The sequence below is a fragment of the Streptopelia decaocto genome, assembly GCF_964273445.1.
Source record: "Streptopelia decaocto genome assembly, chromosome: 7".
NCBI lineage: Eukaryota > Metazoa > Chordata > Aves > Columbiformes > Columbidae > Streptopelia > Streptopelia decaocto.
The window spans coordinates 66,873,259-66,899,787 of NC_138661.1; the positions used below are offsets into that span (position 1 = coordinate 66,873,259).

Genomic DNA, 26,529 nt, shown 5'->3' on the forward strand with positions numbered 1-26,529 from the left:
TCGCAGGGTGGACAGTCCCTGCCTGGTCTCTCTGTGCCCTCTTGTGGCTGCCAGACATGCTGCACAGGGCAGGATGAACCTGTGAAGAACTATTACGGGCTCTGTAGGGTCCTAAAGATACAAATAAAACTGACATCCCACTCCGGAGACAGCTCTCCAGACAAAATGTAGTTGCTTAGTGCAGGAAAACAGAGGAGCTGAAAAGCACAAAGCAACTTTAGACTCATCTGAGCACAGAAAGCAGCCGATGCCGGACGCACCAGGGAAGGGATATGGAGACAGAGGGGTGAGTTTGGCAGGTCACTCCTCAAGGTCCAACTTGTCCCAAGAAACACTTGGGATAAAACTCTGTTTGCTACCAAAACACCATCACTTAGTCCCCTGGCAAAGGCAGAGAGCTACAGAAGGGACAGACTGAGCAAGAAAAGCATTAAAAATCCATTAAAGCTTTAAAAACCCTTAGGACACGCAGTGGCAAGAGGAGCACGGTATCAAACTTTTCTCTTGGCTACTGAACCCACACCCCCCAACCAACCCAACCCCAGAACGGCAACCAGACCTTTGAAGAGGTTAATAACAAATGTTTATTTTCCTTTTAATAAAGAGCAGGGTGCAACCATCCCGCTGCTAACGGACTGACTCCATATTCACTTACAAATTGCTCTCTCTGCTTTGTTTGAAATGCAAGACGACCTTATACAACACACTTCTCTAATTCCTTCCATCTCAAAGTGCTTTACAAAGTGACACTGGGGCGGGGAAATAAAAACCCACAAACCGAACCATCTCATCCACAGAGAGACCATCTCATTCCCAGCGCTGCGATGCAGCCACCTCTGTTGTGCAATGTTGCAGCTGATGGCACAGGACATGTAGAGATCAGGGGGAACAGATACAAGGATAAACTGCCACAGAATCAAATTTACCTGAGCTGAAATTTGCAACTGGGCAAAGACACTTCTGTTTTCCCCTCTGGAAAAATTGGTGTCAAATTGCCACAATTCTGCAGCCACCACCACAAGAGATGCAGGTTTATCACCAGCTCAAGACCCAACCAGACTCTTACCCAAAGACTCATTGTGCAGGTTTTTACTCCCCATTGGAAACCTATTCCTTTGGTGAAAAGCAGCAGATGTACATACCTCTCTATTTAGGGGGAGCAGCATCACTGAGCTGTGGGAAGTAACGGCAGAACTGAGGTGTTAACGACTGGGACTCAGCCCTTTCTGAGGTGGATTCAAAGCTTTTGTGTCATCAGGAATGTGTTCTCCCAGCTCCGGGGATGATAACTCATACTTCACGTAGCTACTAACCCTCAGCAAACAATACCATGTGCCCATATAGCCATAAGGAAAGGATATTTTAAGTGTGCTCAGGGACAGAAAAGCTTGTGCTCATTGGGGTCTTCCACAGAAGGTTCTCAGATCTGCTGTGGAACTGTCCTTGTATCAGGTTCCCAACCAAAAACCTTTGTTTCCCCCATCTATTCCTCCCTCCCCTGGACAAGAACCCAGCAGCTCTGTTGGTTTCCTTCCACTGAAGACACAGAGCTCCTACTGCAGCATCTCCCAGGAGAAGATGAAACTTAATGGAGATGGTGATGGGGTTCTGGGCACTGACTTGCTAAGATGATGGCAGAGGGACAGGGTGACAGGCCAGTCAAGAGCACAGAAATGTCACACGAGGTCAAACCTCCAGGGTGGGTTGTGGCTGAGCTGGTTTCACAGGGGCTAAATTGGCTATAAAACACTGTCGTGGCTTTAACACAGTTTGGTAGAAAAGCCTGAGCCTGAGCTCAAGCTAGAGCTGACCTCAGCTTTAGGGACATCCTTCCCAGCGCATTTTGAAGCCGACAGGAACCACAGCAGCCCAGGAGACACTGGGTTTCCCAGCGGATGTGCATCTCTAGGTCTGGTCTAACACTGGGGAAGAAAAATCGGGGCTTTAAGACTGCCCAGCCTGGGCACGCTCCTTCTGGAGACAAAGGAGCCAGCCTGGGATCACGGTTTCTATCTAAACAGTCAGAACAATACTGTCCAAAGCTCCTTCGGAGCAGAAACAGCTCAGAAGCATCTGTTTGTGGGTGAGGTTTGGATGTGAGAGCACCACGGGGGATGCACCAAGGACTGTCGGAATCTCTAGACCAGGAGAAAACACCCTGCAGCCAGCTGTGAGTTTTGCAATATCCCCACTCATTTTCTTCTGCCCAAGGCCCCAGGTGCAAAGCTCCGACCTCTGCTCCGGCTGTTCCCCCGGCCTGGATTCCCCCAGTGCCAAATCGCAAGCTAAAAAACACAGAAACAAACCCCTCTTTGTGACTCGGTTGGCAGAAAGCTTCTCTTGCTGACTCCTTTAAAAGGAGCGAGTACCTGCAAACAGGCTGCTCATGTCTCTCCAGAAGATTATTGTGTTCTGCTGGTGATTAAAGGGTTGTTAGGGGAGTAAGGTGGCCAGCAGGACCTTGTGTATGGCTGGACAGACAGCCAGCGTCTGTCCTGAAAGAGTTGCTTACAAAGAGAAGGCTCCAGGACGCCTGCCTTGCACAGGGCTGGCCTCAGACTACGCCAAAGCAGAGTGCATATAAAAACAAAAGGTTTGAAAAAAGAATAAATGGATATACACTGCATATAGGAGACTCTGTAGAGCAGAGTCCATTGGCGGCCACCCCAGCGCATCCAGGCCAGCCCAGCTGCCAGGGCAGCTCCGGTCCAGTCACAGTTGGACAAGTGGGACAGCTGAAGGTGGAACTTGTGCTGCTTGCTCCTTCATCAGCGTCAGGCAGAGGGAGGATGAGGAGGGAGCGCAGCCCACGGCGGGAGAGGCGCCGCGTTCAGCTGCTTGGCAAACAGCCTTTGACCAGCCGTTCGTCCAGGAGCAGTTTCCCTCCACGCTTACATCTCGCTGGGATAAAACCCGAGTTTGGCCAAGGACATCTCCCTCCGGAGCCGCATGACCTCCCAGAACATCAGCTCCACTGCAAAACAAGAAGCGGGGAGAGAAGAAGAGGAGAAAAAAACCACAAAATAAAATGAATTGGTAAGCAAGGCGCAGCTGGACACCCCCTCATGTTGGGCTGTGCGCTCAGTGCAGCCCAGCCAGGTGCATCCCCAACTGGGGGAAACAGAGATAGAATTGCAGAATCATGGAATAGTTTGGCTTGAAGGGACCTTTAGAGCTCATCTATTTCATCTATTCCAACCCCTGCCATGAGCAGGGACATCTTCACCAGCTCAGGCTGCTCAGAGCCCCATCCAGCCTGGCCTGGGATGTCTCCAGGGATGGTTCATCCAACCTGGGCCAGGGCTTTTGTTCCAGTATTTTACCCTCATTGTGAAAAATTCACCCTCACTGTAAAAAATTTCTCATGTCTAGAGGAAGACACGGAGGGTCCAGCAGGACAAGCCCATCAGGTCACCCCTTACCAACTTCACCCCAGGGAAAAACCTCCCAACAGGCTGATAAGCAAAGAATAAGCGCATCAATTCATGCCTTTTTTTGTCATTTAACTGTTTCTCAAAGACACAGGGAATACCCCAAGCCTGTCATGTTGAACAGAACCTCTTAATTCCTCCCAAATGTCCCACAGAAAGCATCCCCTCTTACCATCCTGCCGCACCAAGCCCTGCTGGATATAGCGAATGTAGGTGAAGAAGTTGCACACCGCTGTGATCTGAGGGAGGGAAGGAAAATCAAGGAATCAGCAATATAACCTGCTTTGCCTGTCAAGAGGCTCCCACAGCACCCAGCAGGAGAGTTCAGCGTTCAGCACCCAAGAAATGAATTATTATAGTACCACATACCACCAGATGGAAAGAAACAGGAAGAAAGTGGGTTAAACATAATAAAAATCAAAGTTCTAGGCATCTGCAAGCCCATCGCAAGATATTACACGGCCCATGAGACACACTGTGGAAGAACTGCAGCCTAACGGAGATTTGAGATGTAAGTGATCACCACTAAATGTGGGAGCAAAGTCCATGGTCTTCCTTCAAGGAGCACAGTTCCCTGACTGCATTAAAGTCTCTGGAGTTAAAGGTTTGTGCAGAAAGTGTGTGTGCAGGGAGGTAAAAGGGTTCACGACACATTAGAGTAATTCGGTGCAAGTAGCAAAAATCAGTCAACTTAAGTTCATGCCTAAACCCAACTTTTTGTCTCAGAATAGTCACACGTTGCAGGATCAGCTCTTCTGATGTGCATCTGGGGAAAGAATAAGCTTCTACAATGCTCCATTGAATCAGAGCCCCAACAGCAACATTAACAGATCATTCGCCTTCTCCCTTCCCTCCAAAGAAAGGACAGCTTGTTCTCAGAGCCACCCGAGTTACTGATCTGTACTGGAACGTAACCAGAGCCAGCACTTAAAGAGCAGAAAATTACTGTGTTTTACAAAGGAGGGTTAAAAAAATAATAATAAAGCAAAACAATCAAAGCCCTGTACTGAATCGGACCATGGAAAGCGAACGCTCTGAAGGAACGTAAGGCAGAGCTGGAGATCATCAATGAAGAGTCACCTTGACTTCAGGAACAAACCCAAGTACCACAGGTCTCTGTGTGTTTGAGGGCTGACCCAAAGGCTCCTCCACCTCGGGGTTTGGGAATGATTTTGGGGGGTTGAGGCACCCTGGGAAGGTGGAAGACTCACCCTGGCCCTGCAGGATGGTGAAATGTAGTAGTAATTCCCCGAGTCCCCCAGCATGATGCGGTGCTTGCAGGTCCTGGGGAGGCCGCTCAGAGCACATTTCCTGCAGAAAACGGAAAGAAACACTTCAACCCTCAGCAATCTAATGACAGAGCAGAGCACAAGTGGTTCAACAACCTCAAGACTGTCCCCAAGAGATGGAAGGGGGACCTCAGAAGCCAGATGCTGTGTCATTTCAGCACGAAGAGGAAAAAACCTTGGCTTGTATGAGCTTCTTCTCAAAAGATCCCATACACGGCACATCTAGGAGACCTCAGGCTAAATATCTGGACCCAGTAATCACTCCATGCCCAAGCAAACCAAGGCTGTACCCTTTCCCTGACCAAACCTGGGCTCAAAACAGGTAAATCCAGCACCTGAGCAGATTTGCTGGCGCTGAGAGCTCAAACCAAGCCGCACTGCAGCCTTTTTAGGCTCCTATTAATTAATTTGAGCCTGATTTGAAGCTCACCTAGTTGAGGCCACATGGAGTGGCTTTGCACTGACTTCAGGGGGCTTTGGAGAAGTGCGGCAGCTCCTCAGAACCAACCCCTTTTTATGCAGACAGGGAAGAAATTTGGCTTCACAACTGTAAGGAGATTGAAGACAACAGACTTTTCAAGACAGCTCAGCCCCCAGGAAATCCACCAAAAGACATAATGAGTAAAGGGTGTGGCATGCCTCTCATTTCTTGCCATTTCCTTCCACTATTTGCAAGCCGAATAGTGCTTATTTTCCACTGTTACCAAGGCAAATATCAGCTAAGAGCGGAAGCACGGTCTGGAAGTGTTCAGATGCAAGAAGTAATCATTGCCCGAATGTTAACACACCTTACGGGGATCAAATCCTCAGAAGGTGCAGGATAAGCGATGCTTTTGTCAACAAGATGCCTTTAAGAGGTCCTGAATTTGAGTACACCGCAGAAAAACAGACTCCTGCTGGTTGCTCTTGGCTTGGTTGGTACCACTTGGTGTAACCCTAGTTATTACAACCATAGGTAGAAGTAATCCAAACCACAGTGCTTGGACACCTGCCCTCAACACTCAACATACCGCAGGGCACTCTTCCAGACATGTCATTGCGAATATCAGATGTCCCCAGCACCTCCTGGCCAGCATTTCGCTCTGATTCTCTATAGGTAACATCACTTAGCGGTCAACTCAGTCCCTGCCTGTCTAGAGTCCTCAAACTGTTGCAAAAATCATTGTTTTGCATCTGGGAAACAAGAAGGAGCAAATTCCTTTTGGGTCCTTTATTGCCAAGAGCAAGATTTCCTCACCATCCTGTCTGCGTGGGTTAAAAAGTTAGTCTAGTTCAGCTCTAGCCTCAAAGCTGCTGAATTATGCCAAGTTAGTAACTTGTTAATGGATTAGAGATCTTTGATCACTGACTGAAAAATAAATATCTCACTTACGTTACAATTTGTGACCGGAACCCACTGTGAAGACATAAAAAACAAATAAAAATCAAAAGGAAACTGGTAAGGATAAACACAGGATGGGTTGTTCTTGGAACAATCTGCCTAGAGATGAGACAAAATGCACAAGAAAGTGGTAGGAAACCTGTACGTGAGCAGCTTTTACTGTCATAGGAACACTGCTTAGAAGGTGCTCTGCTTGAAGGCAAGGGAGGAAGAACAAAGAGAGAAAACCCTGATTGAGCTTAAATTCAACAGCTGGATAAAATCCCCTGTCTTTATCTGGAATGTCACATCGCTCCTGCTTGTGCTCCTCATCTCTGAGGCCACCTCAAGTTGTCCGACAGCTCTGGAGCAGCGACAGCCCCGATTCTGATGGCAAAGTGACAGTGTGGGGTGGGGAAGGTGACACACAGCAGCAGGACATCCCTTCTGGCCTGGACTCAAACCCACCCGCTGCACCAGCAAGGTCGGCAGTGCAAGGTGAGCTTCCAAGCTGAAAGAACACGAGATAACGTGGCTCCGACTTAATCCTTTAACCTGGGTTATGTACAAACACACCTTCGGAGAACATTAAACAAGTTGCCACCTTGAGGGAGAAAGAAAAATAACAACCTTTCCAAGGCAGGCGCACTAACACATCACTGGGTTATTCCCCAAAATAATCAACCCTAGTGCATCAGCTGAGCTGAGCTAATTCCCCTTCTCAGCTAACGAGTTGAGCTGACCCAGCACAGGTCAGATGTTAAGAAAACGCTCAGCTAAGCCCCCGGAACAGTTCAACTCGACTAAGCGAGGCCTGGCTGAGCTCTGCCAGATGGTACAAGAACCAAAAGAGAGCAGAAATATGTATTGAATTAATTTAGAGGGGATTTGTAATCTTAATGATGACTCTGGAAATAAATTTAATTTATTAACTATATGACCAGAAGTATATAGTTAATATAGTCATTTCAGCACGAAGAGGAAAAAACCTTGGCTTGTATGAGCTTCTTCTCAAAAGATCCCATAAACGGCACATCTAGGAGACCTCAGGCTAAATATCTGGACCCAGTAATCACTCCATGCCCAAGCAAACCATATATAGTTATATATGCGGCAGGAATAAGGCTTCATGCACAGCACCTCTGCTCTTCTGGTGCTATTAGGATATCTACTGTGGTGTGAATAAGGCCGTAACAAGCTCTTTGCTTCCATTTCAATTCAGGTGAGACTGTTAATGGGTAACTGAAGCTGACTTTTGTATTCCAGAATCAGAAATGTCGATACATTTACAATAAAACTGGAATACATTGTTTCAGTTTTGAAAGCACCTTATTAGGTTATTCAACATAAACTATCCATAACCTGAATTTCTTGGCATTTGGTATAATGAATTGCTCAAATTTATAGATTGAGTCCATACTATTGAATTTACTCTAAGCACACCGCTTCTGGCTTTATGCTGCTCCAGTTTGATACACTCCCCAGTAAACAAGTAACACACGCAAAGCTTGAACTTGAATGGTTAATGTTTGTGTAGTGACGTATAGAGGTATTCTAGACATATCAAACTGGAATACTGTGAGCGCCTTACTTTGGTCCGCCGCACTCCTCTGCCGCCACCTTCGCCACAGGCAGCGCCTGGGAAGCCACCGGCTCGATGGTGAGCGTGTTCTGCTCCACGGCCACTCGCACCAGCTCCGACAGCTGCGGCAAACACAAATTATGATGGATATGCAAAGGTCACCTATAGAAAAGCGCGACTTGGGTGCTGCCAGACCGCGTGGGTTTGCGTCCTCTTTTTGCAGCGCTCACCTCCTGCTTAGTGAAGTCCAGACAAGGTCCTACGTCTTCTCGGTAAATTCTGTCCAGGAAAGAGCAGGATTTATCCAAAGTTGGAGATTCCTTCCAGGCTTGGAACTCGGCAAATAAAATGGAGTCGACCTGCAGCAAGAGGAGCGGGAAGAGGGAATGTAGGTGGAGGGAGAGATACTATATCAGAAAATATCTGATAGCCTAACCATGAAACATCTGGAAGGCTCAGACACCACAGAAGTGTCTGCGGGAAGCTGGCTCTCCAAGGACATTTCCTCTCCCACCCATAGCAGTTCTGTGCCACCGACACAGCCATTCTGGGCTCATTGTGCAAGGAAAGGATTGCTCCAAAATATGATGAATTGGAAAAAGCCACTAATAAATAGCCATCAATAAACAGCCAGCAGCAGAACTACCTTCAGCGAGCCCAAGTGTGAGCTCACAACATTACCCAGCCCGTTAAAACCCACTCCAAGCCCAGAACTCTGGTGTTTCACATTTTGTAAAGCGGGAAGATGTTTATTGGTTTAAAATGCCAAAGTACATATTAGGAAAGATATAAGAGAAGATTTTTATTAACCTGCATTGGAAAACATTCCATTTTGTTTCAGTGGGAAATAAAATCTTGTTTTTAAAACCTGGGGATTATGCCAGTTTAGGATAATTATTAAAAAAAAATCTATCTTTTTGGAACTAGCATATGGATTGTGACAAAGGAAGTTCTCAGAACAGCTTATAAGTGTTATCGTTTTCACTGTATAAAACAGTATACTGTTATTTTGCTGATTCTTCAAACTAAAAGAGCAACAGCTCTAGTAACTGGAGTTCTACTTATTTTGTAGGATGCTGCCTTTAAAGTCTAGTTGTGATCCGGTATGATTTAAGCGCAAATTCAAATTCACTATAAATAGGAATATAAGCGCAAATACAAAACCAGTTTTAGATAAACCTGATATAATAGAATTTACTAAACTTTTTTTTTTTTTTTTTAACTAGGCGAACTCAGAACCAGATGCAGCAATTGTAAAGAGAGCAAAAGGTGAAATGTATTCAGAGTAGCAGATGTAATGGAAGGCTGGGCAGCCCCACAGGCTTGCAGAGGTAAGGTGGGGTGAGGAAAGGAGGTCTCTCAAAGGGAACTCCAAGAGCAGGAACAGCCTTCCCTGTTAACAACATCTACTCATCTTCCCTGTTAACAACATCTACTCATCTACTTTTACAGCTGGGCACACAAGTGTTATCGCTGCTTGGCAAAAAGGGACTTGGGGACAGAGCTTGTTCCCATCCCTGAGCTCCCTCCATCCCCATCCGGCTGAAAATACTGCAGCCCTGGAGACTTAACAATTAAACCTGGATGGATCATTAGCCAAAGCACCAACCTGACTGATGGGGCATCTCCTGGTAAAGCTGCCGAAAGGAAAAAGAGAACTAAAAGAAACCCCCCGGAGCGACACAAAGAATGTGAGTGAAGGTTTGGGTTCAAGCTATGGAGACTGCTCACCTGGTACCGGGAGATGGCTTCAAGATGGGAAAACAAATTGAGAAAGAAAAAGGAAACCCACAAAACCAAAATAAATTAAGAAAGGGAGGTTAGCATAAAAGGAAGCCAGGACTGAAAGGCGGGGAGTGCGAGAGGCGGCCGGTCCCACCCCTCCCCGGTTACCTGCCGCAAGGAGGAGGAAGCGTCTGCCCCCACGTCCTGCCAGCCGGGTTCATAGGTGATGTGGATGGACTTCCCAGGGAGGAGACAGAGGAGCAGAGAGAGGAGAGCGGGGAACCCAGACTTGGAGGGCAGAGGAAGAGACAGACAGGGAAGGAAAAGGTTTAGAGAGACCAGCAAGAAAGGGAGGTAAAAAACCATGAGACAAAACAGAAGGTACAAAGAAAGGCCCAAGTCCTCCCTTGCAGGGAGCTAAACCTGCTGCTCAAGACATCCCAGGGCCACAAGCGACGCTTCAGCTTGAGGCGCAGAAAGGGAACAGAAATCCTGGCATTTTAGGCTCAGTTCAGGATGGGCACATTTTTTTCCACAGAGCACCAAGTCTCTAAACGCCAGGTTCCCTTTCATCACCTCCCACACAGGCCACTAAGGAATTCAAGGCGGAAATTAACAACTCAACCCTTGATAATATAAAATTACTGGTCATTTTGGAAGCCGTAGCCCCAGGATTTTAAGCCCTGGGATATCTGCACCCACACAAAGAAATGCCAGGTCCAACTCCTTAACAAGTGACTCACTTACAAGAGCCAGCGCTTCTCTAAAGATCGTCAACACGAGCTTTGCTGAGACTGAGCCCAGAACAGCAAAACGAGGGAAAGGTTTATTGTAGGCACAGGGTGACTTCTACAGGGTGGTCAGGGCTCCACCAAACCGGGTTCCCAGTCTGGATGAATGGTCAACGTTGGAGAGGTCACCTTAAAATGATCTAAACCTTTTTCTCCCTGGCCCTCAAAGCAGCTCCCAGCTGACCGCACTTGATTCCAACTTGCAGAGCATCTGGACTGTTCCCTGCTTGGCCAGGAGAAACCGGAGCACCAGGCCTTCCCGGATACTGATTTTTTCCTTTGGCTTTCTTTTTGACACATCCTTTGCTCCTCTCTGGCTGCAAACAGAGCTACACAACTTCATCTCTCGTCGCTGTTGCTGTCTCAGGACAATGGCTACAGCCAACATTGCCTGAAGCATTTGGTCCAAACTCTGGCAAGAAGAACACTGTGCAGAAGCTGACAAGGCACATTCATTGAATCCACCGCCAAAAGCAGATGTTACTGGTGTTTCCCGCACAGCCCTGTTCAGTCAGAGTATTAATCTCACAATTCCTGCATATGTTCTCACACAAGCCAAGTGACCAGGTACCTTCGTGTTCCCTCAATAATTCTTCATCACAGAGGCTGCAGCTCCCTGAAAAATCACTAGGGAGATGTATTCCCTCAGTCATTTTCATTCTTCCTGACCAAGTGCCATAAGCTCCTTCCTTTTTGCTCCCCAGGACAGCTGTGCACACATCTGGCACGGGGAATGTTCCCGGACAGAAAGGTTGTGCAAGCAGGGAGAAGCGGTTCTTACACCATGGTCACAGCACGTGGGGATATACCAAAAGATCAACCAAAGGGAATTAAGCAGGGTTTGTCTGAAAGATATTCAGAAACGCTCCGGGTGTTTCCCTGCCCAGTTCCCTCTGATGAAGAAGGAATTAAATGTAATTAATTAACCATGCGCTCTGCAAAAAGAACAAGAGGGGGAAAGGGACCTGGGGGTCCTGGTGGACAACGGGGTGACCATGAGCCAGCACTGTGCCCTTGTGGCCAGGAAGCCAATGGTACCTGGGGTGTATTAGAAGGGGGTGGCCAGTAGGTCAGAGAGGTTCTCCTGCCCCTCTACTCCTCCCTGGTGAGACCACACCTGGAATATTGTGTCCAGTTGTGGCCCCTCAGTTCCAGAAGGACAGGGAACTGCTGGAGAGAGTCCAGCGCAGGGCAATAAAGATGATTAAGGGAGTGGAGCATCTCCCTTATGAAGAAAGGCTGAGGGAGCTGGGGCTCTGGAGCTGGGAGGAGGCTAAGGGGTGACCTTATTAATGTCTATAAGTATATAAAAGGTGAGTGCCATAAGGACGGAGCCAGGCTCTTCTCAGTGGCAAACAATGATAGGACAAGGGGTAATGGGATGAAGATGGAACACAAGAGGTTCCACTTAAATTTGAGAAGAAACTTCTTCTCAGTGAGGGTGACGGAGCACTGGAACAGGCTGCCCAGGGGAGTGTGGAGTCTCCTTCCCTGGAGACATTCAAACCCACCTGGACATGTTCCTGTGTCACCTCACCTGGGTGTTCCTGCTCTGGCAGGGGGATTGGACTGGATGATCTTCTGAGGTCCCTTCCAATCCCAAACATACTGTGATACTGCGTAACAGCGACATGCCCAAGAACACAGAGCAAGTGACAGAGACTGCAGGTCCATGCGATGCCCTGGCGCCCAAGCCAAACCAGGCAGAGAGGAAAAAACCAACAGCAAATCACGCCAAGACTCAACTGCCAAGGTGCAGCAGAGAACCAGCTCCTGACACATCCACCCCCAGCACTCCCGGACCTGTCCATGCACCCCAGGGATCCCCCAACTGCTTCCTCTGGCCCTTGTCCTGACACGGCCTTCAATGTGCTCCCCAGAAACCCCCCCAAACGGAAACCCTCCAGCGCCTGCCTCAGCACAAATTTAGGGAACAAGCCACATCGCTGCACAAACAGCTTCTCCCAACGCTGAAACCTCAGAGCTCTCCAGGAAACCCAAGTCAGACTCAGCTCCCGGTGACGGTGGCGGCTCCAGGGCTGGTGCTGGGAACGGTGCTCACCCACCTCCTTGCGCTCGTGACTGACGGGCTCTGGGGTCACGTTCTGGCTGATGGCCGAGACCGTGGCGCTGCTGGTGCTCTTGTTTCGCCCGTGGCCCTTCCTGAAGACGGCTTTAGAAGGGCTCTGGAGCTGAGGGTGCAGCTCCCGGTTCGGGGAGGAAGGTGTGGATGTGATCACCAGTGTCTTCAGAGCCGTCACCTCTGCCTGCAGCATGTCGATCTGAGGAGACAAGGCCAGAGCCAACAGCGCCATCAGAACCTGCTGAGCTCGAGCTTGCTGCACCCCAAACACTAAAGCCATGGGGAACCAGCTGCAAGCGCAGTCATGAATCCTCCACCCCACTCTCCCAAACACCCACCATCACCCAGAATTTTAAACAGGGCTGAACAGCAGCTGTTTGGGAACCCGTCCCTCTGCTCCTCTGCCTGAGCACATTTTGCCCCAGGCTCCTTTTAGACCCCAAAACCCAGAGGAAATTCCTCTCTCCTCAAGAAGGAACCAGCTGAGCAGCCCTGTGACGCAGCCTCGCCAGGAAACCCCAGCTCTGCTCTATCCATCCCCACAACTGTGGCAATTAAACAGCGAATTGCTCCTCTACGGTTTCCCTGGCATCCACTTCTCAAAGGGGAGCTGGTTCAGATGCCTTTTCCCCCTCACTCAGTGTCCACTGGAGCGGGAACAGAGTGAACGCAGCATCATAGAGCGACCGAGCTGCAGGTGCTTTACCCTCCTCCAGCCACCACACAGCACCGGGGCCAGGCTGGGCAGGGATGGTACCCAATTAACACAAAAATAAAGTCACAGAAAGTGCATTTCTCACCTTCCCTCGTGCCTCCCTCAGCTGTTTCTCCGACGCCGCCTGTTTAGTGTTTGCTTCTCTCACCATCTTGTGCGCCTCCTGCACCAGAGAGAACTTCAGTTTGCCTGTTCCAGCACATCACTCCAGGCCAGAGCTCTGCCGAACCACGGGCTCCGGGCAGGGGGACAGACACCACTGCCACATCCCAGGGTTTAACTCTGCCAGCTGGGGAGAGCTTTCCCCCCAGGATTGCCCAGAGAAGGCTCTGAGCGCCAGAGCCTGGAGCGCATCCCCCTTCTAGGAGTGGAGTTGGCTACATTAAAGAGTTTAGCTGGCCAAGTCCAAGGTCACCTCTTCCACTGATAGGGGCTGCTATGGAGAAAGCCAGAAGCCAGGGCCTGCCTCTCCTTGCCCTTAGGAATCGCTTTAAAGCGGAGGTTTTAACACGAGCACCCACCTGTGCTATATCAAAGCGCTCAGTCCAACACCTCTGGACTCTGACCTCGACTCAGCCTCACTACGTTGCCTTCCCGACCTGACCTCAGTCCTGCGCTGTCGCTGCAGACTCGCTGGTTGATCACTGGACTGTTTTCTGACCCCTGTGGCAGAGATCCCGATGCAGACTTGCTCCCTGGCATCTTGGTTCCTCACCGCTGAGGTCACTGCTCTTGCCTGACTTTGTTATTGCACTTTGCTCCCACTTCCCTCGAGGAGCAGCCGGCCCTCCCTGTGACACAGCAGGAGCCGCAGCTCAGGCGGGGACCAAATGGTAGAGCCTGGCTTAAAAAATATCTCCCATGGAAGAGGGAAGCATGAGAGACCCAACTTGGGCCTCCCCGCAGCGCTGTCTGGAAACCATCTGCCCAAGGCCACCAAAGGAAGGGGACAGCCCTCGGCTGCGTTATCTCTAGGTTCAGCTTATCTTTGTACAGCCAAATCTCCAGGAGGGGGATGCTCTCTGGGCCCTGCAGGCACAGACGGCCTCTGGCTTTTCTCACTGCCCAGTGTGATCCAGACATCAGAGCTGCTGGTTAATGGGATTTTGCCAGGATAGAGTTTGGCAAGAATCACTTTAGGAAAAAAAACAAAACAAACAACCTTCTGAACACTCACTGGAGCAGAGGAGTATCCAGCTTGTTCCGACCCAAGGAAAGGCTGACACAAGCCAGGGAATCATCTCTATTACAGAGCTGGCATGGGAGAGGGACCGGGAGCTAAGCTTAGCTCCAGCTACAGGCATCCCCACATGTTTTTGCTGCCAGATGTGCAGACCCATAACTGCTGTGCTCTTTATGCCATCCCATGGCTGCTAAAGGGGAAAGAAAAGCACGTAAATTGCTCCCCAGGAGCAGGTACGAGCCCCTGCTCGCGGCTCTGCCTGCTACACTGCCCAGCTCTGCTTCTCCAGGGGGGAAAGAACAGGGAAAAGGAGGAAAATGTGGGAGGGGATGGCTGGAAGTTCAGGGAAAGCCTGTCTTAAAGGAGTTGGATGCAAGCTTAGCTTAAGAAAGGATGGGAAAAGGAAGAGGGTGGTACCTCAAACAGGCTGGCTGTTAACTCCTCGAGCTCCTGCTCCAGTTGTTCTCTGACTTTGGACAATCTCTCACATTCTTTGTCCTTCAGCTTCAGCTCCTGTTGAGGAAACGGAGAGGGACGCGTGAGCTCGGAGCAGACCCCCACCCGGCAATCACCACCTTTCCCCCCCATCACGGCACGGATCGTGTCACCAAAGCCATCCCTCCACAAGCTGCATCCGGCTTTTCAGGCTGGAATTGCTCATTTGCCATTAGCAAGGAGGCTTCACAGTAAGCAGTGATGCCTCAAGCCGTTTTGCTGCAGCGTTTCCAGGACTAATTTGGATGTTGACACATGTCTGGGTCAACCTAGCAAGCGATGTCCTGCTCCAAAGCACTTTACGGCCACCTCAGCTCAATCTCCCCCCTGTTGTGGCTGCTCCAGACTGCAGCACAACCAATTTCAGACCCTGCTCCCCTCAGCACCGCCTCTAAGAACCCCCCCTCCCCGCTCAAACCCGCGCCACCACCCTCAGGTGTTCTCACAAACCCCGGGCTTTACCTTTTGTGCTTTGTGCAGCTCCTCCTTCAGGAATTCAGAGCCCTTCTCACGGATCTCCACGGACGAGCTGCGCAGCCGGGACACGTTGAGCTGCTCAGTGGACGGGATCTCATCCGCACCTCCAGCATCTTGGCTCCCCGTCTCGGGCTCCTCCTTGCTGCCTTTGGATGGCATCAGTGTCTTCCAGGGTCCCACGGCCAGTTGCTTCTGGGTGTCTTCTTCAAAACTGACCTGGCTGTGGGGAACCAGCGCAGTGAAACTTTATATGGTGGCGATTCACAGCTTTCCTCTAACGTTCACAACAAATCCACGTCCAACCTCTCTTCTCCAGGACAAACACCCCAACTCTTTCAGCAGAGCTGTTCCAGCCTCGGATCATTTCTGTGGCCCCTCTCCACAGACTAACACAGCCCCCGGAAGAGGCTGATGAATTTAGGAGGCTTTGCAGCCGTTGGGATCTTAAGAAAAGAAAACAGAGGCTTGAGAGCCTGCACGGTAGGACATTGCAACGTCCTGGAGCACGTGCATCATCCTTTATTCATGCAAACTGTCCCCACATCTACAGCTGGAGGAGAACACACAAGTGTGAACCACACGGTGTTCCGAGTGTGAACCCCACGGTGTTCCGAGTGTGAACTGTCCCCATGTCACTCGCCATTTGAAGTCAGCGCGAGGATGATCAAGTGGAAGCTTCCTATCGTGTCCGGCCACCCCATGGGACACACACAGCGCTGCGGATTGACCTGCTGCAGGTTATCTCTGGGTCAGCAGCCTGGGCTGAGCCGTGGGGCTGCCCCCTTGAACCCACAGCACCGACCCCTCGTCCCACACGCTCCTTCTGCCTCCTGCTTCTTGCCTCTACCTTCCCCTGCAGAGAACCCATCACCTTCCTCCGGTCAGGGTCACCCCCTGTTCTTCTCTTTCCCCAACCTCTGCGTTTTCCTCTCCGAATGCACCCTGCGTCCTGCGTTCCAGCCTTGCTCTGACTCCAGCCCCACACTGGGCTTATCTCCTCAGCCACGTCCAGCTCAGAAGAGCCTTGTTCTTCTCCCCCATCTCACCCAAACACAACAAACAGCCAAACCAACAACGGACAGACCTTCTCCTAGGCTACACAACCCAGCAACAGCCTGGTGCTATTACACTTTTCCCACTCAAATTGCCTCTTTCCAGCCCACCAAAGCTGCCACAAGCAACAGTTGTCCACAGCCGTCTCTCTAAGAGGGAAAGAAGCAGCATTTAGCAGTTAATTTAGGTCAGGTAGCATAGGAAAGCAGGTGGAAAATCACATGGGGCAAACTCTTGGTGACACAACTAAATTTGGAAGTGAGAGAAATAACTTAAAAGGGGAAAGGGCAAGAAAATAAAATTCGGTTTGGCCAGAGGTAAAAAGGACAGATGGTGCCTCCAAGCAAAGATAATTCGTCTTGAGCTACTCAGCATGCTGGGACTGCTTGATAAAAAGCCATTTGCACAAACACGGAGGGACACGCCTGAGCGAGCGAGCCAGGACCAACAGGAACCCCCGGACATCTACAGCTGGAGGAGAACACACAAGTGTGAACCACACGGTGTTCTGAGTGTGAACCCCACGGTGTCCCGAGCGTGCCGGGCTCCAGGCTGCTCTGTCTGGTTAAGCACAGCAAAGGCACAAGTGCACAGAAGAAATGAAATGGTTAAGAAAGGTCAAGGATAGCTAACATGGCTCGCTTACCTAAACAGTGAGATCCCTAACAGGATGGGGAGGTCTCCAAGGGCTCCAGACACTGAGGAAGGGGAGGAATTATGCAAGAGAATGACCCAAAAGAAGGAATTAAACCCATAGCAGGTAGGTGGGCACCTAATGAGACCAGTTCATCCCTGCCACTGGGGATCAGGGGAAGTTCTCTGCAATGGATTTGCCACGGAGCAGGGGAAAAACACCAAACAGAGAGGTTTGTTCAACAGCCAAAGCGTTTTTCAGGTGGCGGAGTGGGTGCCCTCTCTGCTGTGACTTTTGAGATTAGATAAAGTCGCAAAGGACACATTTCTCCAGGTTCTCCTGCGTTAGAGGGGAAAAAACAGCAGAAGGGCCCCAGCCAGTCTGAGCACCTCCAGCTTCTGTCATCAGCACAAAAACCAAACCCAGAGCGTGAAGTAAAATCCAGATTCAAACCAGGCAGCTAGTAAAAAAATGTAATAAAGCAGCAGCAAGGAAAAGGAACATTTCAACAGCCCACTAAACTATTAAGACAGCCAATCTAATCTGTATGTAACAGGAAAAAAACCCACAGTGTTGTTTCTCTATGATTCTCAAGTTCTCAGATGAAAGCTGTTTGTCTTGGGACAGGTATTCCAGGGTATTTCCACACGCTGCGCAAGAAAACTGGAGGACACGGAGGAATGGAACAGTCCCACCCACACTCCTTAGTGCCAAGGGACCTCAAAACCCATCCTAAAAATCATCCCATTTTTCATGACGGAATAGTACATTCTCCAAGCCGTGCAAATAGAATCCCTACAAATGCCTCGGCTGTGCTGGCTTCTGCCCAGAAAAACCCCAATCTCAAAGCTGGGGTTTGAAATAAACCCCCCCAAGGACTAAAATGCCACCACATTCGCTCGTACTCTCTTGCTATCGCTGCTCTGACCGGCGGCTTTCTCAGGAAAACACATCACATCCTAAAGGTCCCAACGCTGACGTGAGAAATGCAAACCTACACAAAAACAAACCAACTTTCTAAAGTTGGATTCTGTAGAAAAAGCAAAAAAATGTGCAGGATCGGCACTTTTTCCAGCGGGCCCCACAAGTTTCCCGCAGGGCTGATGCTGCAGAGTTATTTCCCGTAGCGACAGCCTGCGGGTCTCTCCAGGTTCATCCCTTGAGCTCAGATTTGCAAAGAGGACCCGGCTTCTCCATCCCAATGGCGACAGAATCCCCGTCATACGGCACTGCTTGCAAAACTTTCCTGCAAAGCGTATTGTCTGCTCTATTATAACATAAATCACAGCTTGTTTGGTCTGCTCTATTATAACGTAAATCACAGCTCCTGACTCTTGTATGCGTCTCCATCAGCCGCCGTGTCCTGATGTCTGCTGGTGGACACGGGACAACCTTATAGATCCTTAATTGATAGGACAAATACAGGTCTGGGGACCGGGGTTTGCAGCTGCGGGGACTCAAGGTGTTAAAAATCAAAGAAAAAGGAAAAAAAAAAGAAGGAAAAGAAGCAAAAGCAACGGGAGCCCAAGGGGAGGCTCAGCCCGGGCTGCTCCCGGCCAGACACCCCCATCCCCGCCCCCGCCGACGCTCGGGGGCCGCCCAGCCCGTTTCCCCCGGTTCTCCGGTCCAGGTCCCGGTATCACCCGGTCGCCCCGCCACCGGCCAGACCCCGCCGCTACCGCTGCCTCCCCGCCCGGGGAGCCGCGCTGCCGGACCTACCCCCGCCGCATGCTGGGTCCCGCTGCTGCTCAGGGCGGAGGAGCCGCCGCCGCCCCCATGGCCGGAGCCGGAGCCGCTGCCGGGGCGGCGCCGCAAGGACGCGATCCCGCCGCCCGCGGGGGGAACGGCGGGGGCGCCACGTGATACCGGAGCCGTGCGGAACGCGCATGCGCGGAGCGAGCGGCCGGTTCGGGACCGCGGTTCGAGACCGCGACCCATCTCAGCGGGTCCCGGGACGCGGTCCCTCTCCCGCAGCCCGGTGCTGGGAGGGTGACGGAACACGGGGTGGGTTCGTACCCGCGGGGCCACCCGTGATCCCCGGACCCGGTGTCCCGTCCCCTCGGCCGGTCCCCCGGTGCGATGGTTTGATCAGCCTGACGGTGCTTTGGGTTGGGGGCGTTCAGCCTGGAGAAGAGACGGCTCCGGGGCGACCTTACTGCAGCCTTTCCGTGATTAAAAGGTGCATACTCATCCTGAAAACTTTTTCCTTGCTTGTTTTGCTCTGCTAGCACAGGGGGGCAAAAAGCATCAGCCCCAGGTAATTCCTGGGGTGTTTGGAAATGACTGATCCACCCCACAGCCCACCACACTGGACCAAAAACAGCCTCTTCCCTTGCAGGGATGTTTTCCAGATCAGTCCTTCCCCATATTTCCCATTTTCCTACCTTGCCCTGGGGTTTGCTCCGGGCAGCGCTGTCCCCCCCCGAGCCTTCGCACACCAGGACAGCTCCAACCCCAGTCTCAGCTGCCCCATCCTCTTCCTCAGTGCCAGACACAATGCCAAAAGCAGGGAAATTGGAGCTGGTGATCCTTGTACCCATTGCAGATCCCAAGCCCTGTCCCAGCTTCTCCTGGGTATCCACGTCATCTACAGCCCTGCTCTGCCCCATGGCCAGGACCCACGGTGACAACAGCGGCTGACCCCATGCCCTGAAGTCTCAGAGGGGTTTGTGTCGATGGCTGTAACCTTGATTATCTTCAAGGAGCTTTTGGGAGGAGGGGAAAGACCTTCAGGTTTGCAAGACAGCACCAGAAAGTCATTAGTCTTTGTAATTATTAACTCCCAAGTCCCAGCTGGCAGGGACAGAGGGTCCTCAGATAAGAAAGGTAGAACTTCCAGGATCCAACAAAGGCAGGAAGAAAAGAGACCAAATAATGCAGACAGGAAGCATTAAGAGAGGATGTGGTGGGGATGCTGAACCCCAGCTGCCTGCAAAAAATGACTGGTCACAAGGTGAGAGGGGCACGTGTTCCCCCTTGCTCCCAGCCCGAAGGACAGGCAGAGCGATTGAGGAAACCTGGGCAGACCCAGGTGTCTCCATAACCTGATGGATGGGTGGGCTCAGCACACATCACAAGTGAAGGTTTACCATGCAAGCTGCTGCCTTCTCCGTGCCCTCTGCACAACACTACTTGTCCCCCAGGCCATAGAATCATCAAATCATAGAACAGTTTGGGTTGGGAGGGACCTGCTCACTCCCCTCCTCTAGATCCCGAGCAGGACCCAGAATCCCGAGTTTGGTTCAAACAAGGTGCAAGACTGAGCTGCGGAGCAAAAGCGGCGCTCAGCTGGGACACCCTGCCCAGCACACGTACCAGCCATGGGAGGGGGCTCAGGCCTGCCCGGGGTGCCTCGGCTGCTCAGGGGGCCAGACCCTGCTGCAATGGAAACAAACCACACACAAACACACACAAACACACACAAACACACACACACAAACACACACAAACACACACAAACACAAACCAAACACAAACCAAACACAAACCAAACACAAACCAAACGCACAAAAAAAACAACCCAATAAGAACCCACAAACAAAACAAAAAAAAAAAGGAGGGAGAAAGAAAAAAGGATTAAAAAAAAAGACAGGAAAAAGGGGGGAAGGGAGAGAAAAATAATAAAAGAAAAAAGGGGGAAAAGGTGGGGAAAAAAGGGGGGGGAGAAAAAGGGGGGGAAGGGAGAAAAAGGGGGGGAAGGGAGAAAAAGGGGGGGGAAGGGAGAAAAAGGGGGGGGAAGGGAGAAAAAGGGGGGGGAAGGGAGAAAAAGGGGGGGAAGGGGGGGAAAGGGGGGGGGAAGGGGGGGAAAAGGAAAACAAAGAAAAAAGGGGAAAAGAAAAACAAAGAAAAAAGGAAAAGACAGAAGAAAGAAAATAAAAACCCAATCCAGACCCAGGCTGGGAAGGGAAGGAGTAACAGGGCTTATCTCAGATCTTGGAAAGCAGGACTGCAGCCCTGACCCAGCAAATTGCCCAGAGCGGATGTTATTGCCATGAAAATGAGAATGAAAACAAATGGCCTAAAACCCTGGGGCTCCATCCACCCACTCGCTCCCCTCCTGTGCCCCGGCCCCGCCAGCTGTGCAGCGTTACTGAACCAGCTGTACAGCTTCAGCAACCGCCCTCTGCGATCTCCGGGGTCCCAAAGCTGCGGTTCATGGAGGGGATCTGCCCTGACCCCCCAACAAAGTGCAGCTCCTCCTCCAGGGCAAGCGGTTGGAAGGAAAACACTGATAAAGCGTAATTCTGTGCTCCTGGGGCAGCAGCGCTGGGGTGGATGCTGCTGAGAGCGATCGCATCACTGGGCAGAGACCCAGCAGAAACGTGGCTGTTCATGCTGGTTCTCAGCTGCGGACAGACAGCAGAGAGCGACCTAGATGAGCTCTGAAGGTCCCTTCCAACCCAGACTGTCCTATGATCCTTGGAAAAAAGGGCTCAGCCTGAACCCAGATGGAAAAGGGAGAAGAGCAGCTGGAAAGGAGCTCCCTCAGTTTTTTAGGAAGATCTTCCTTTCTCCTGGCTGATTTGGTCACTTTATCCAACCAGAAGCTTCTCAGCCCCACAGCCCTCCTGCAACATCTGTAGTGAGGCAGCAGGTGGTACCTACAGGTGACATCTAGGACCAACACATTTGGCCCTGGCTTTGGAACCTAATCCCCACCATAGTGGCTAAAGCATAAAAAAGAGGACCTCAGTGAGGATTCTGCCCTCCTTTTTGTGTTGGTATGAACTGAACTGAGCAATATCAGAGGGAAAAAGAGGGATATGTGACCCTCCAGGCTCCTGGGAGCGGAAATGCGGAGGGTCAGGCAGAGATTGGCACTTGGGTCGCAGGGAAATACGGAAACATCGAAGCAATAGAGAGGTGTCACGCTCCCTCTCCTGGGCAAAGATGTGTCAGGAAGTGATGGCAAAAATAAAAACAATAGAATCCAGTGATGTGCGGTCAGTTTGTCCGTTTTCTGAGCTGTTTGGCCAGGATTCGCAGACATCCTGTGGTTGGTCCATGCCATCCCAAATGAACGCTGTGTGAATACACACACGTGCCAGCTCCACCTCAGAGCTGGAGCTTACAGGTACCAGATGGCTCTTGATTTGCCACAGAACTGGAAAAACAACCCAAACAAAGACACTTTTAAAAAAGCAGTAGAGCTGGCAGCAAGTTATCCCCTCCCTATGTCAGAACAGCACATAAGTAAATTAATGATAATTAAAAATAATAATTAAAATTAACTACCACACCAAGGCAAGTGCTACGCAGGGGGCAGGCAGCACCCTTAGTGTGAACCCAGCTCTCCGGTCCCCCCCAGGATGTGCAGAATTAGTGATGAATCCCACAACATAAGGGAAAGAAATCTGGGCATCCTCACAGGAGCACTGATGGTCACCGCATCCTATTCAGATATTCACTTGTTATTTTCTTGGAGAATAGAAGAAGGGCACCGTGTCTTCCCAGAGACACCTGGAGATAACTCAGCACAGGGAGTGGCCCTTTGGGCTTCTCAAAGTGGGGATTTGCTTCCCGTCATGCTAACTCCATCTCTGCATCTGTAAAATGGGGAAAATGAGCATGGTTCCAGGGCTGGGAGGCTGAGGATGGATGTCAGCACCTCCTTATGACTTCCAAAAGTCTCTTCCAACCCAAACTATTCCATGTTTCTGCACAAAGTCAGGCTTTCCGACTGGCATCTTCCACAGGGACTGAGGCCAAAAGGGACATGAAAAGAGATCCATGCTGCTAGACCTTGAATTATCTACTTTCATATTAAATTGCATAAATATTTCAGGCTGTCCCAAAAGCAGCTCTGAGCCACAGGAGCTGCCAGCAGAGCTGCTCTCAGAGGAGGGCAGCAGAGTCCCCCAGATGGCACCACAATGAGCAGGACACTTGAGGTTTTGTGCTTCGTGTTAGTCCCCAGGAGACACCTGAACAGCCCCAGCAAATGTCTCTCCCAAACCATTTGTGTCCCGCTGACACTTATTGGGATGAGGACTCAGGCACTGAGACCCTCAAGAACTGCCTCAGCCTGCTTGTCTGCTAATTCTGGATACCTTCCCAAAGGGGAGGACCAAACCATGGAGCAGAGCCCTTGTGTGGACTACCTCACCTTCAGAGGGTCCATCCCTGTGCTCTCCCAGCTCTTACCCCCACTTGCAGAGCTCTTTGGTGTTTCAAGACATCATTATGATCCTGAATCACTTGGGGACCCCGGCCCAGCCTTGCAATCCTGGCCATAAAAGGGCCCCATAACAGAGCAGATGACACAGTAGAATCATAGAATCATTTTAGTTGGAAGAGACCCTCGAGATCATCAAGTCCAAGCATTCACATATCCCTGGCACTGCCCCATGTCCTGAGAACCTCATGTCCGTCTGTCCAACCCTCCAGGGATGGTGACTCCAGCACTGCCCTGGGCAGCCTGTTCCAATGCCCCACAGCCCTTTGGGGAAGAAATTGTTCCCCAGATCCAACCTCAGCCTCCCCTGGCGCAACTTGGGGCTGTTTCCTCTCATCCTATCCCTTGTTACTTGGGAGCAGAGACCAACCCCTTCCATGCAACAAAGCTACGTGCTCCTTCAGTCAGTATGATGGGTTTGCAACCCCATACTCACTAGCCCCCAGCCGTTGATAAGAACCCTTATCTAGTTCCACACCTTGAATATGGGGCTCCCCCAGGAGCCTCCATGTGCTGTGCTTCTCTCGGGTCTGTATCTCACACTGCAGGAGCATCGTGCTGCCTTTTCTCTGTGTTGCTCTGTCATCTACCCAGAGCAAGTCAACCCAGGGATGCAGAAAGTCCATGCAGGAAGGTCCCTGGTAAGTCCAAGTGCTCCAGGTCCATCTGTTTCCCCTGCAATTATTCCCATTCTAACGTATAGTGTGGCAGCCTCCCAATTGCATGGATGGATGTGGTAACTAAAAGAAGCAAAGATTGTTCCTTTCATTTATTGTCAAAATGAATGAGGACCGGAGGTAATCCAACACACTACAGCCCACACCAGGATTAACACCTCAGATGCTGGCACTGAATCCCGTGTTTTAAATTATCATCTTCCCACCGTTGACAGCAATTCCCAGAACTCTACCAGAAACTCAGCATTAGACACATGCCAGGCAGCATCTGCTTCAGAAGAGTCAAACAACACCCTCTGCTTGTCTGTGCTCAGCCTCACAGAAAGGAAAAACTTCATTTGGACAAATTAATCCCCGCTGCTGCTGATAAACAAGTGTCAAAGACCACAAGAGAAAGGAGGTTATTAAAAGAACTGGCTCTTAGCTTAATTTCACTGGAGACTTTGCTGCCTGCTTGCTGGAAAGAGCAGTGGAAAAACCACACGTGGCAACCCCACAGAGCTCCACCGAGGAGCCCAGATCTCCTCCTGCTCTCACCTGCAGCAATCAGACCTGAGTTGACCCTCCACAGTGTCCCACCGCTTAGAGCCCACTCACAAAGCTGGGTCCAGGGGCTGAGACAGGGCCATGGCTTGGCTTAAAGTTCAGAGCAGCTCTGCAAGAAATATTGGTGTTTAGGGGGCAGATGCTGTTACTTTGGGCAATAGAAACCGCTTCCCAAAGGAGATGGGAGGACACTGATGTCCACCTGGAGAGCCGTGGGCTGTACCAAGTCCTGTGCTGGTGGGGACACAGTGGCCACCCAGGAGCTCTCTGTGAGTGAAGAGTTGAAGATGAATTTGGTAAGAAAGGATCTTGATTCAGAGCGTCATGGAAGGGAAAAGATTTAACAGGAGAGATTGCAATGGAAGGGATGGGTGGTCACGATTGCAAGGGACAGCTTGGCAGCAGAAAAGGGACTGGAGACCTTGGAGAGACAGAGGCAAGGAGGTGTCTGCTTTGGTGAAGGCTTGAGGACAAGGGCAAGCGGTGGTTCCCAGAGCGGGATGCAAGGAAGAGCAGGGACAGCCCCAAGTGCTGCTGGAGAAGCAAGAGGGAAGGAAAGCAAACATACAGAATGAGTCTCAGGAAACGGGTGGCAGAGTAGAAGTCCCCAGCATCCAAACCACAGCTGGAAGAGATGGCAAACTCATCCAGGGACAGCAGAGATGGTGAGGAGGTAGAGAGAAACATCCAAGAGCCAGGCAGAGCACGGGCCAGGTGCTTCACCCACCCAAGGGCGACCCATTTTCCAGCCTTGGTGGAAAATTCCAGCCCTACTTAATCTCCTGGGGTTCCTGTAAGATTGTGACGGGAGAAAGGGACAAAACAGGAAAGAATTAGAAGGAAAAATGCCTCTCTGCTGGCAGCCACCATGGCTGTGCCAGGAGTTTGCAGCAGCGGTTGCGGAGCAGCCAGCCCTGCCTCCCCCTCCTCCGGCCGCCTCTATAAACACGCAGGGCTTACTCAGAAGATTAGAAGGGAAACGGGGCAAAAGACAACAGAGTCTCTTTTGTAATGGGGAGGGATTACGGCATCAAGTGACCGGCTGCAGCTCCCGAGTGGGTTTCAGGCTCCTTAGCGCACCGTGCCTGTCAGGTTCAATCCCTCCATCAGCCAAGGGGGCACGGGGAGGCGGGGGCCACAAAGGAGCCAGCGAGGACACGTGTGGGACCAAACCTCCACAGCCCCAGCGCAGCGCGGGAGCCCATGACTGTGAGTATCTCATCCTCCCAGAAGCAGATAGATTCCTCCAAAGATCTCCCTTCCTATCCGTGACCTTCTCTCGCTCCGTCCGTGCGTCCATCCGCTCCACCTGCTTCTTCTCCGTCTTTGCAATGGCTGTTCATATCTGTCTGCCCGTTTTCTGCGGCGGGTGATGCGCCCGACGCAGGTGTGCCCTTGTGGGATCTTGGTCGCTGTGAATTCCCACGGTGTGATGAGTCAGTCGACCTCCGAGCGCGATGGTTTGTGCGGATGGACCAGGCGGGGGATGCGCGGGCATCGCACGGGGGGTGGCTCTCCCTGCGCACACCGGCTCCGGTGCATCACCTCCCACCACACACCTCCTCCCCAAATGGTACTTTGAGTGTCCCAGCTGCCGAGGGACATCCCAGGGCTGCCCCGCACCGGTGGGCAGGGAAGTGCCATAACCATTCCAAGCTGGAGGAAAAAACAGTGGGAAAAGCCCCATATCCCGCACCGGAGCAGAAACGCATAGAGGTGGGTGACATCCATTATTTACATGGACAAGAGCTGGAGTTTTCCATGTTTGGTAAAAAGTGAATGTGTATTTGAATTACGCAATGGAGAATCTCCCTAAGAGCTTTCAAGACCCAAAGGATCGAGAAAACAGGGGGTTTTCTGTATGCAGCCCTCAACAAATTTCTGGGTGTTTGCGTACACTTCCCACCTGCAGAACCCAAACGTGTGCAGGCTCTAGGGCAGTGAAAAAATGCACCTTAAGTCCTGTGCACTGGCCAGAAATACACACAGAAATCACATCAATGTGCATGAAGCTCTAATGAAAATGCATTTGTGCAGCCGGGGAGCCCGTGGCAGGGCAGGTACCAGCTTTACTCCTCCAATATAACTCTCCCCAAATCCCTTCTCACAGGTTATGACAGGGAAACCCAAAGCAGGGAGCAGCACCGAAAAGCCAAAGCCAGGACAAAGATGCTATTTAGTTGCGGAGGCCAACAAGACAGTGTTTGCTGGTTTTATTTGCAGACTGGGACCCGAGTTGTCCCCACCTCACTGAGATGTTTAAAAGAGAAGCATAGACACAAACTTACCTGCAGAGCGGGAAGGTCTGAATTG

At 51.0% G+C, this 26,529-nt stretch overlaps 1 protein-coding gene and 1 long non-coding RNA gene across 4 annotated transcripts; both read right to left on the reverse strand.

Moving 5' to 3' along the window:
• Positions 1 to 566: 566 nt before the first annotated feature.
• RAB3IL1 (RAB3A interacting protein like 1) lies at positions 567 to 18,688 on the reverse strand. Of its 3 annotated transcripts, none has more exons than XM_082057435.1 (11): positions 18,538 to 18,688; positions 15,117 to 15,351; positions 14,577 to 14,672; positions 13,062 to 13,139; positions 12,245 to 12,460; positions 7,893 to 8,021; positions 7,672 to 7,784; positions 6,093 to 6,116; positions 4,643 to 4,742; positions 3,604 to 3,670; positions 567 to 2,974 (listed from the first exon to the last, which is right to left on the reverse strand). In XM_082057435.1, exons 1-11 carry the CDS (start codon positions 18,546 to 18,548, stop codon positions 2,892 to 2,894), a joined length of 1,152 nt encoding a protein of 383 aa, XP_081913561.1. In that variant the 5' UTR covers positions 18,549 to 18,688; the 3' UTR covers positions 567 to 2,891. The 3 variants fall into 3 exon arrangements, with proteins under 3 accessions (XP_081913561.1, XP_081913563.1, XP_081913562.1); XM_082057437.1 differs by lacking the exon at positions 18,538 to 18,688 and adding an exon at positions 15,979 to 16,110; XM_082057436.1 differs by lacking the exon at positions 6,093 to 6,116.
• On the reverse strand, positions 15,426 to 15,962 carry LOC309442026. Its single transcript, XR_014184528.1, has 2 exons — positions 15,768 to 15,962; positions 15,426 to 15,681 (listed from the first exon to the last, which is right to left on the reverse strand). It is a non-coding gene; the product is annotated as an uncharacterized lncRNA (long non-coding RNA).
• Positions 18,689 to 26,529: the final 7,841 nt, after the last annotated feature.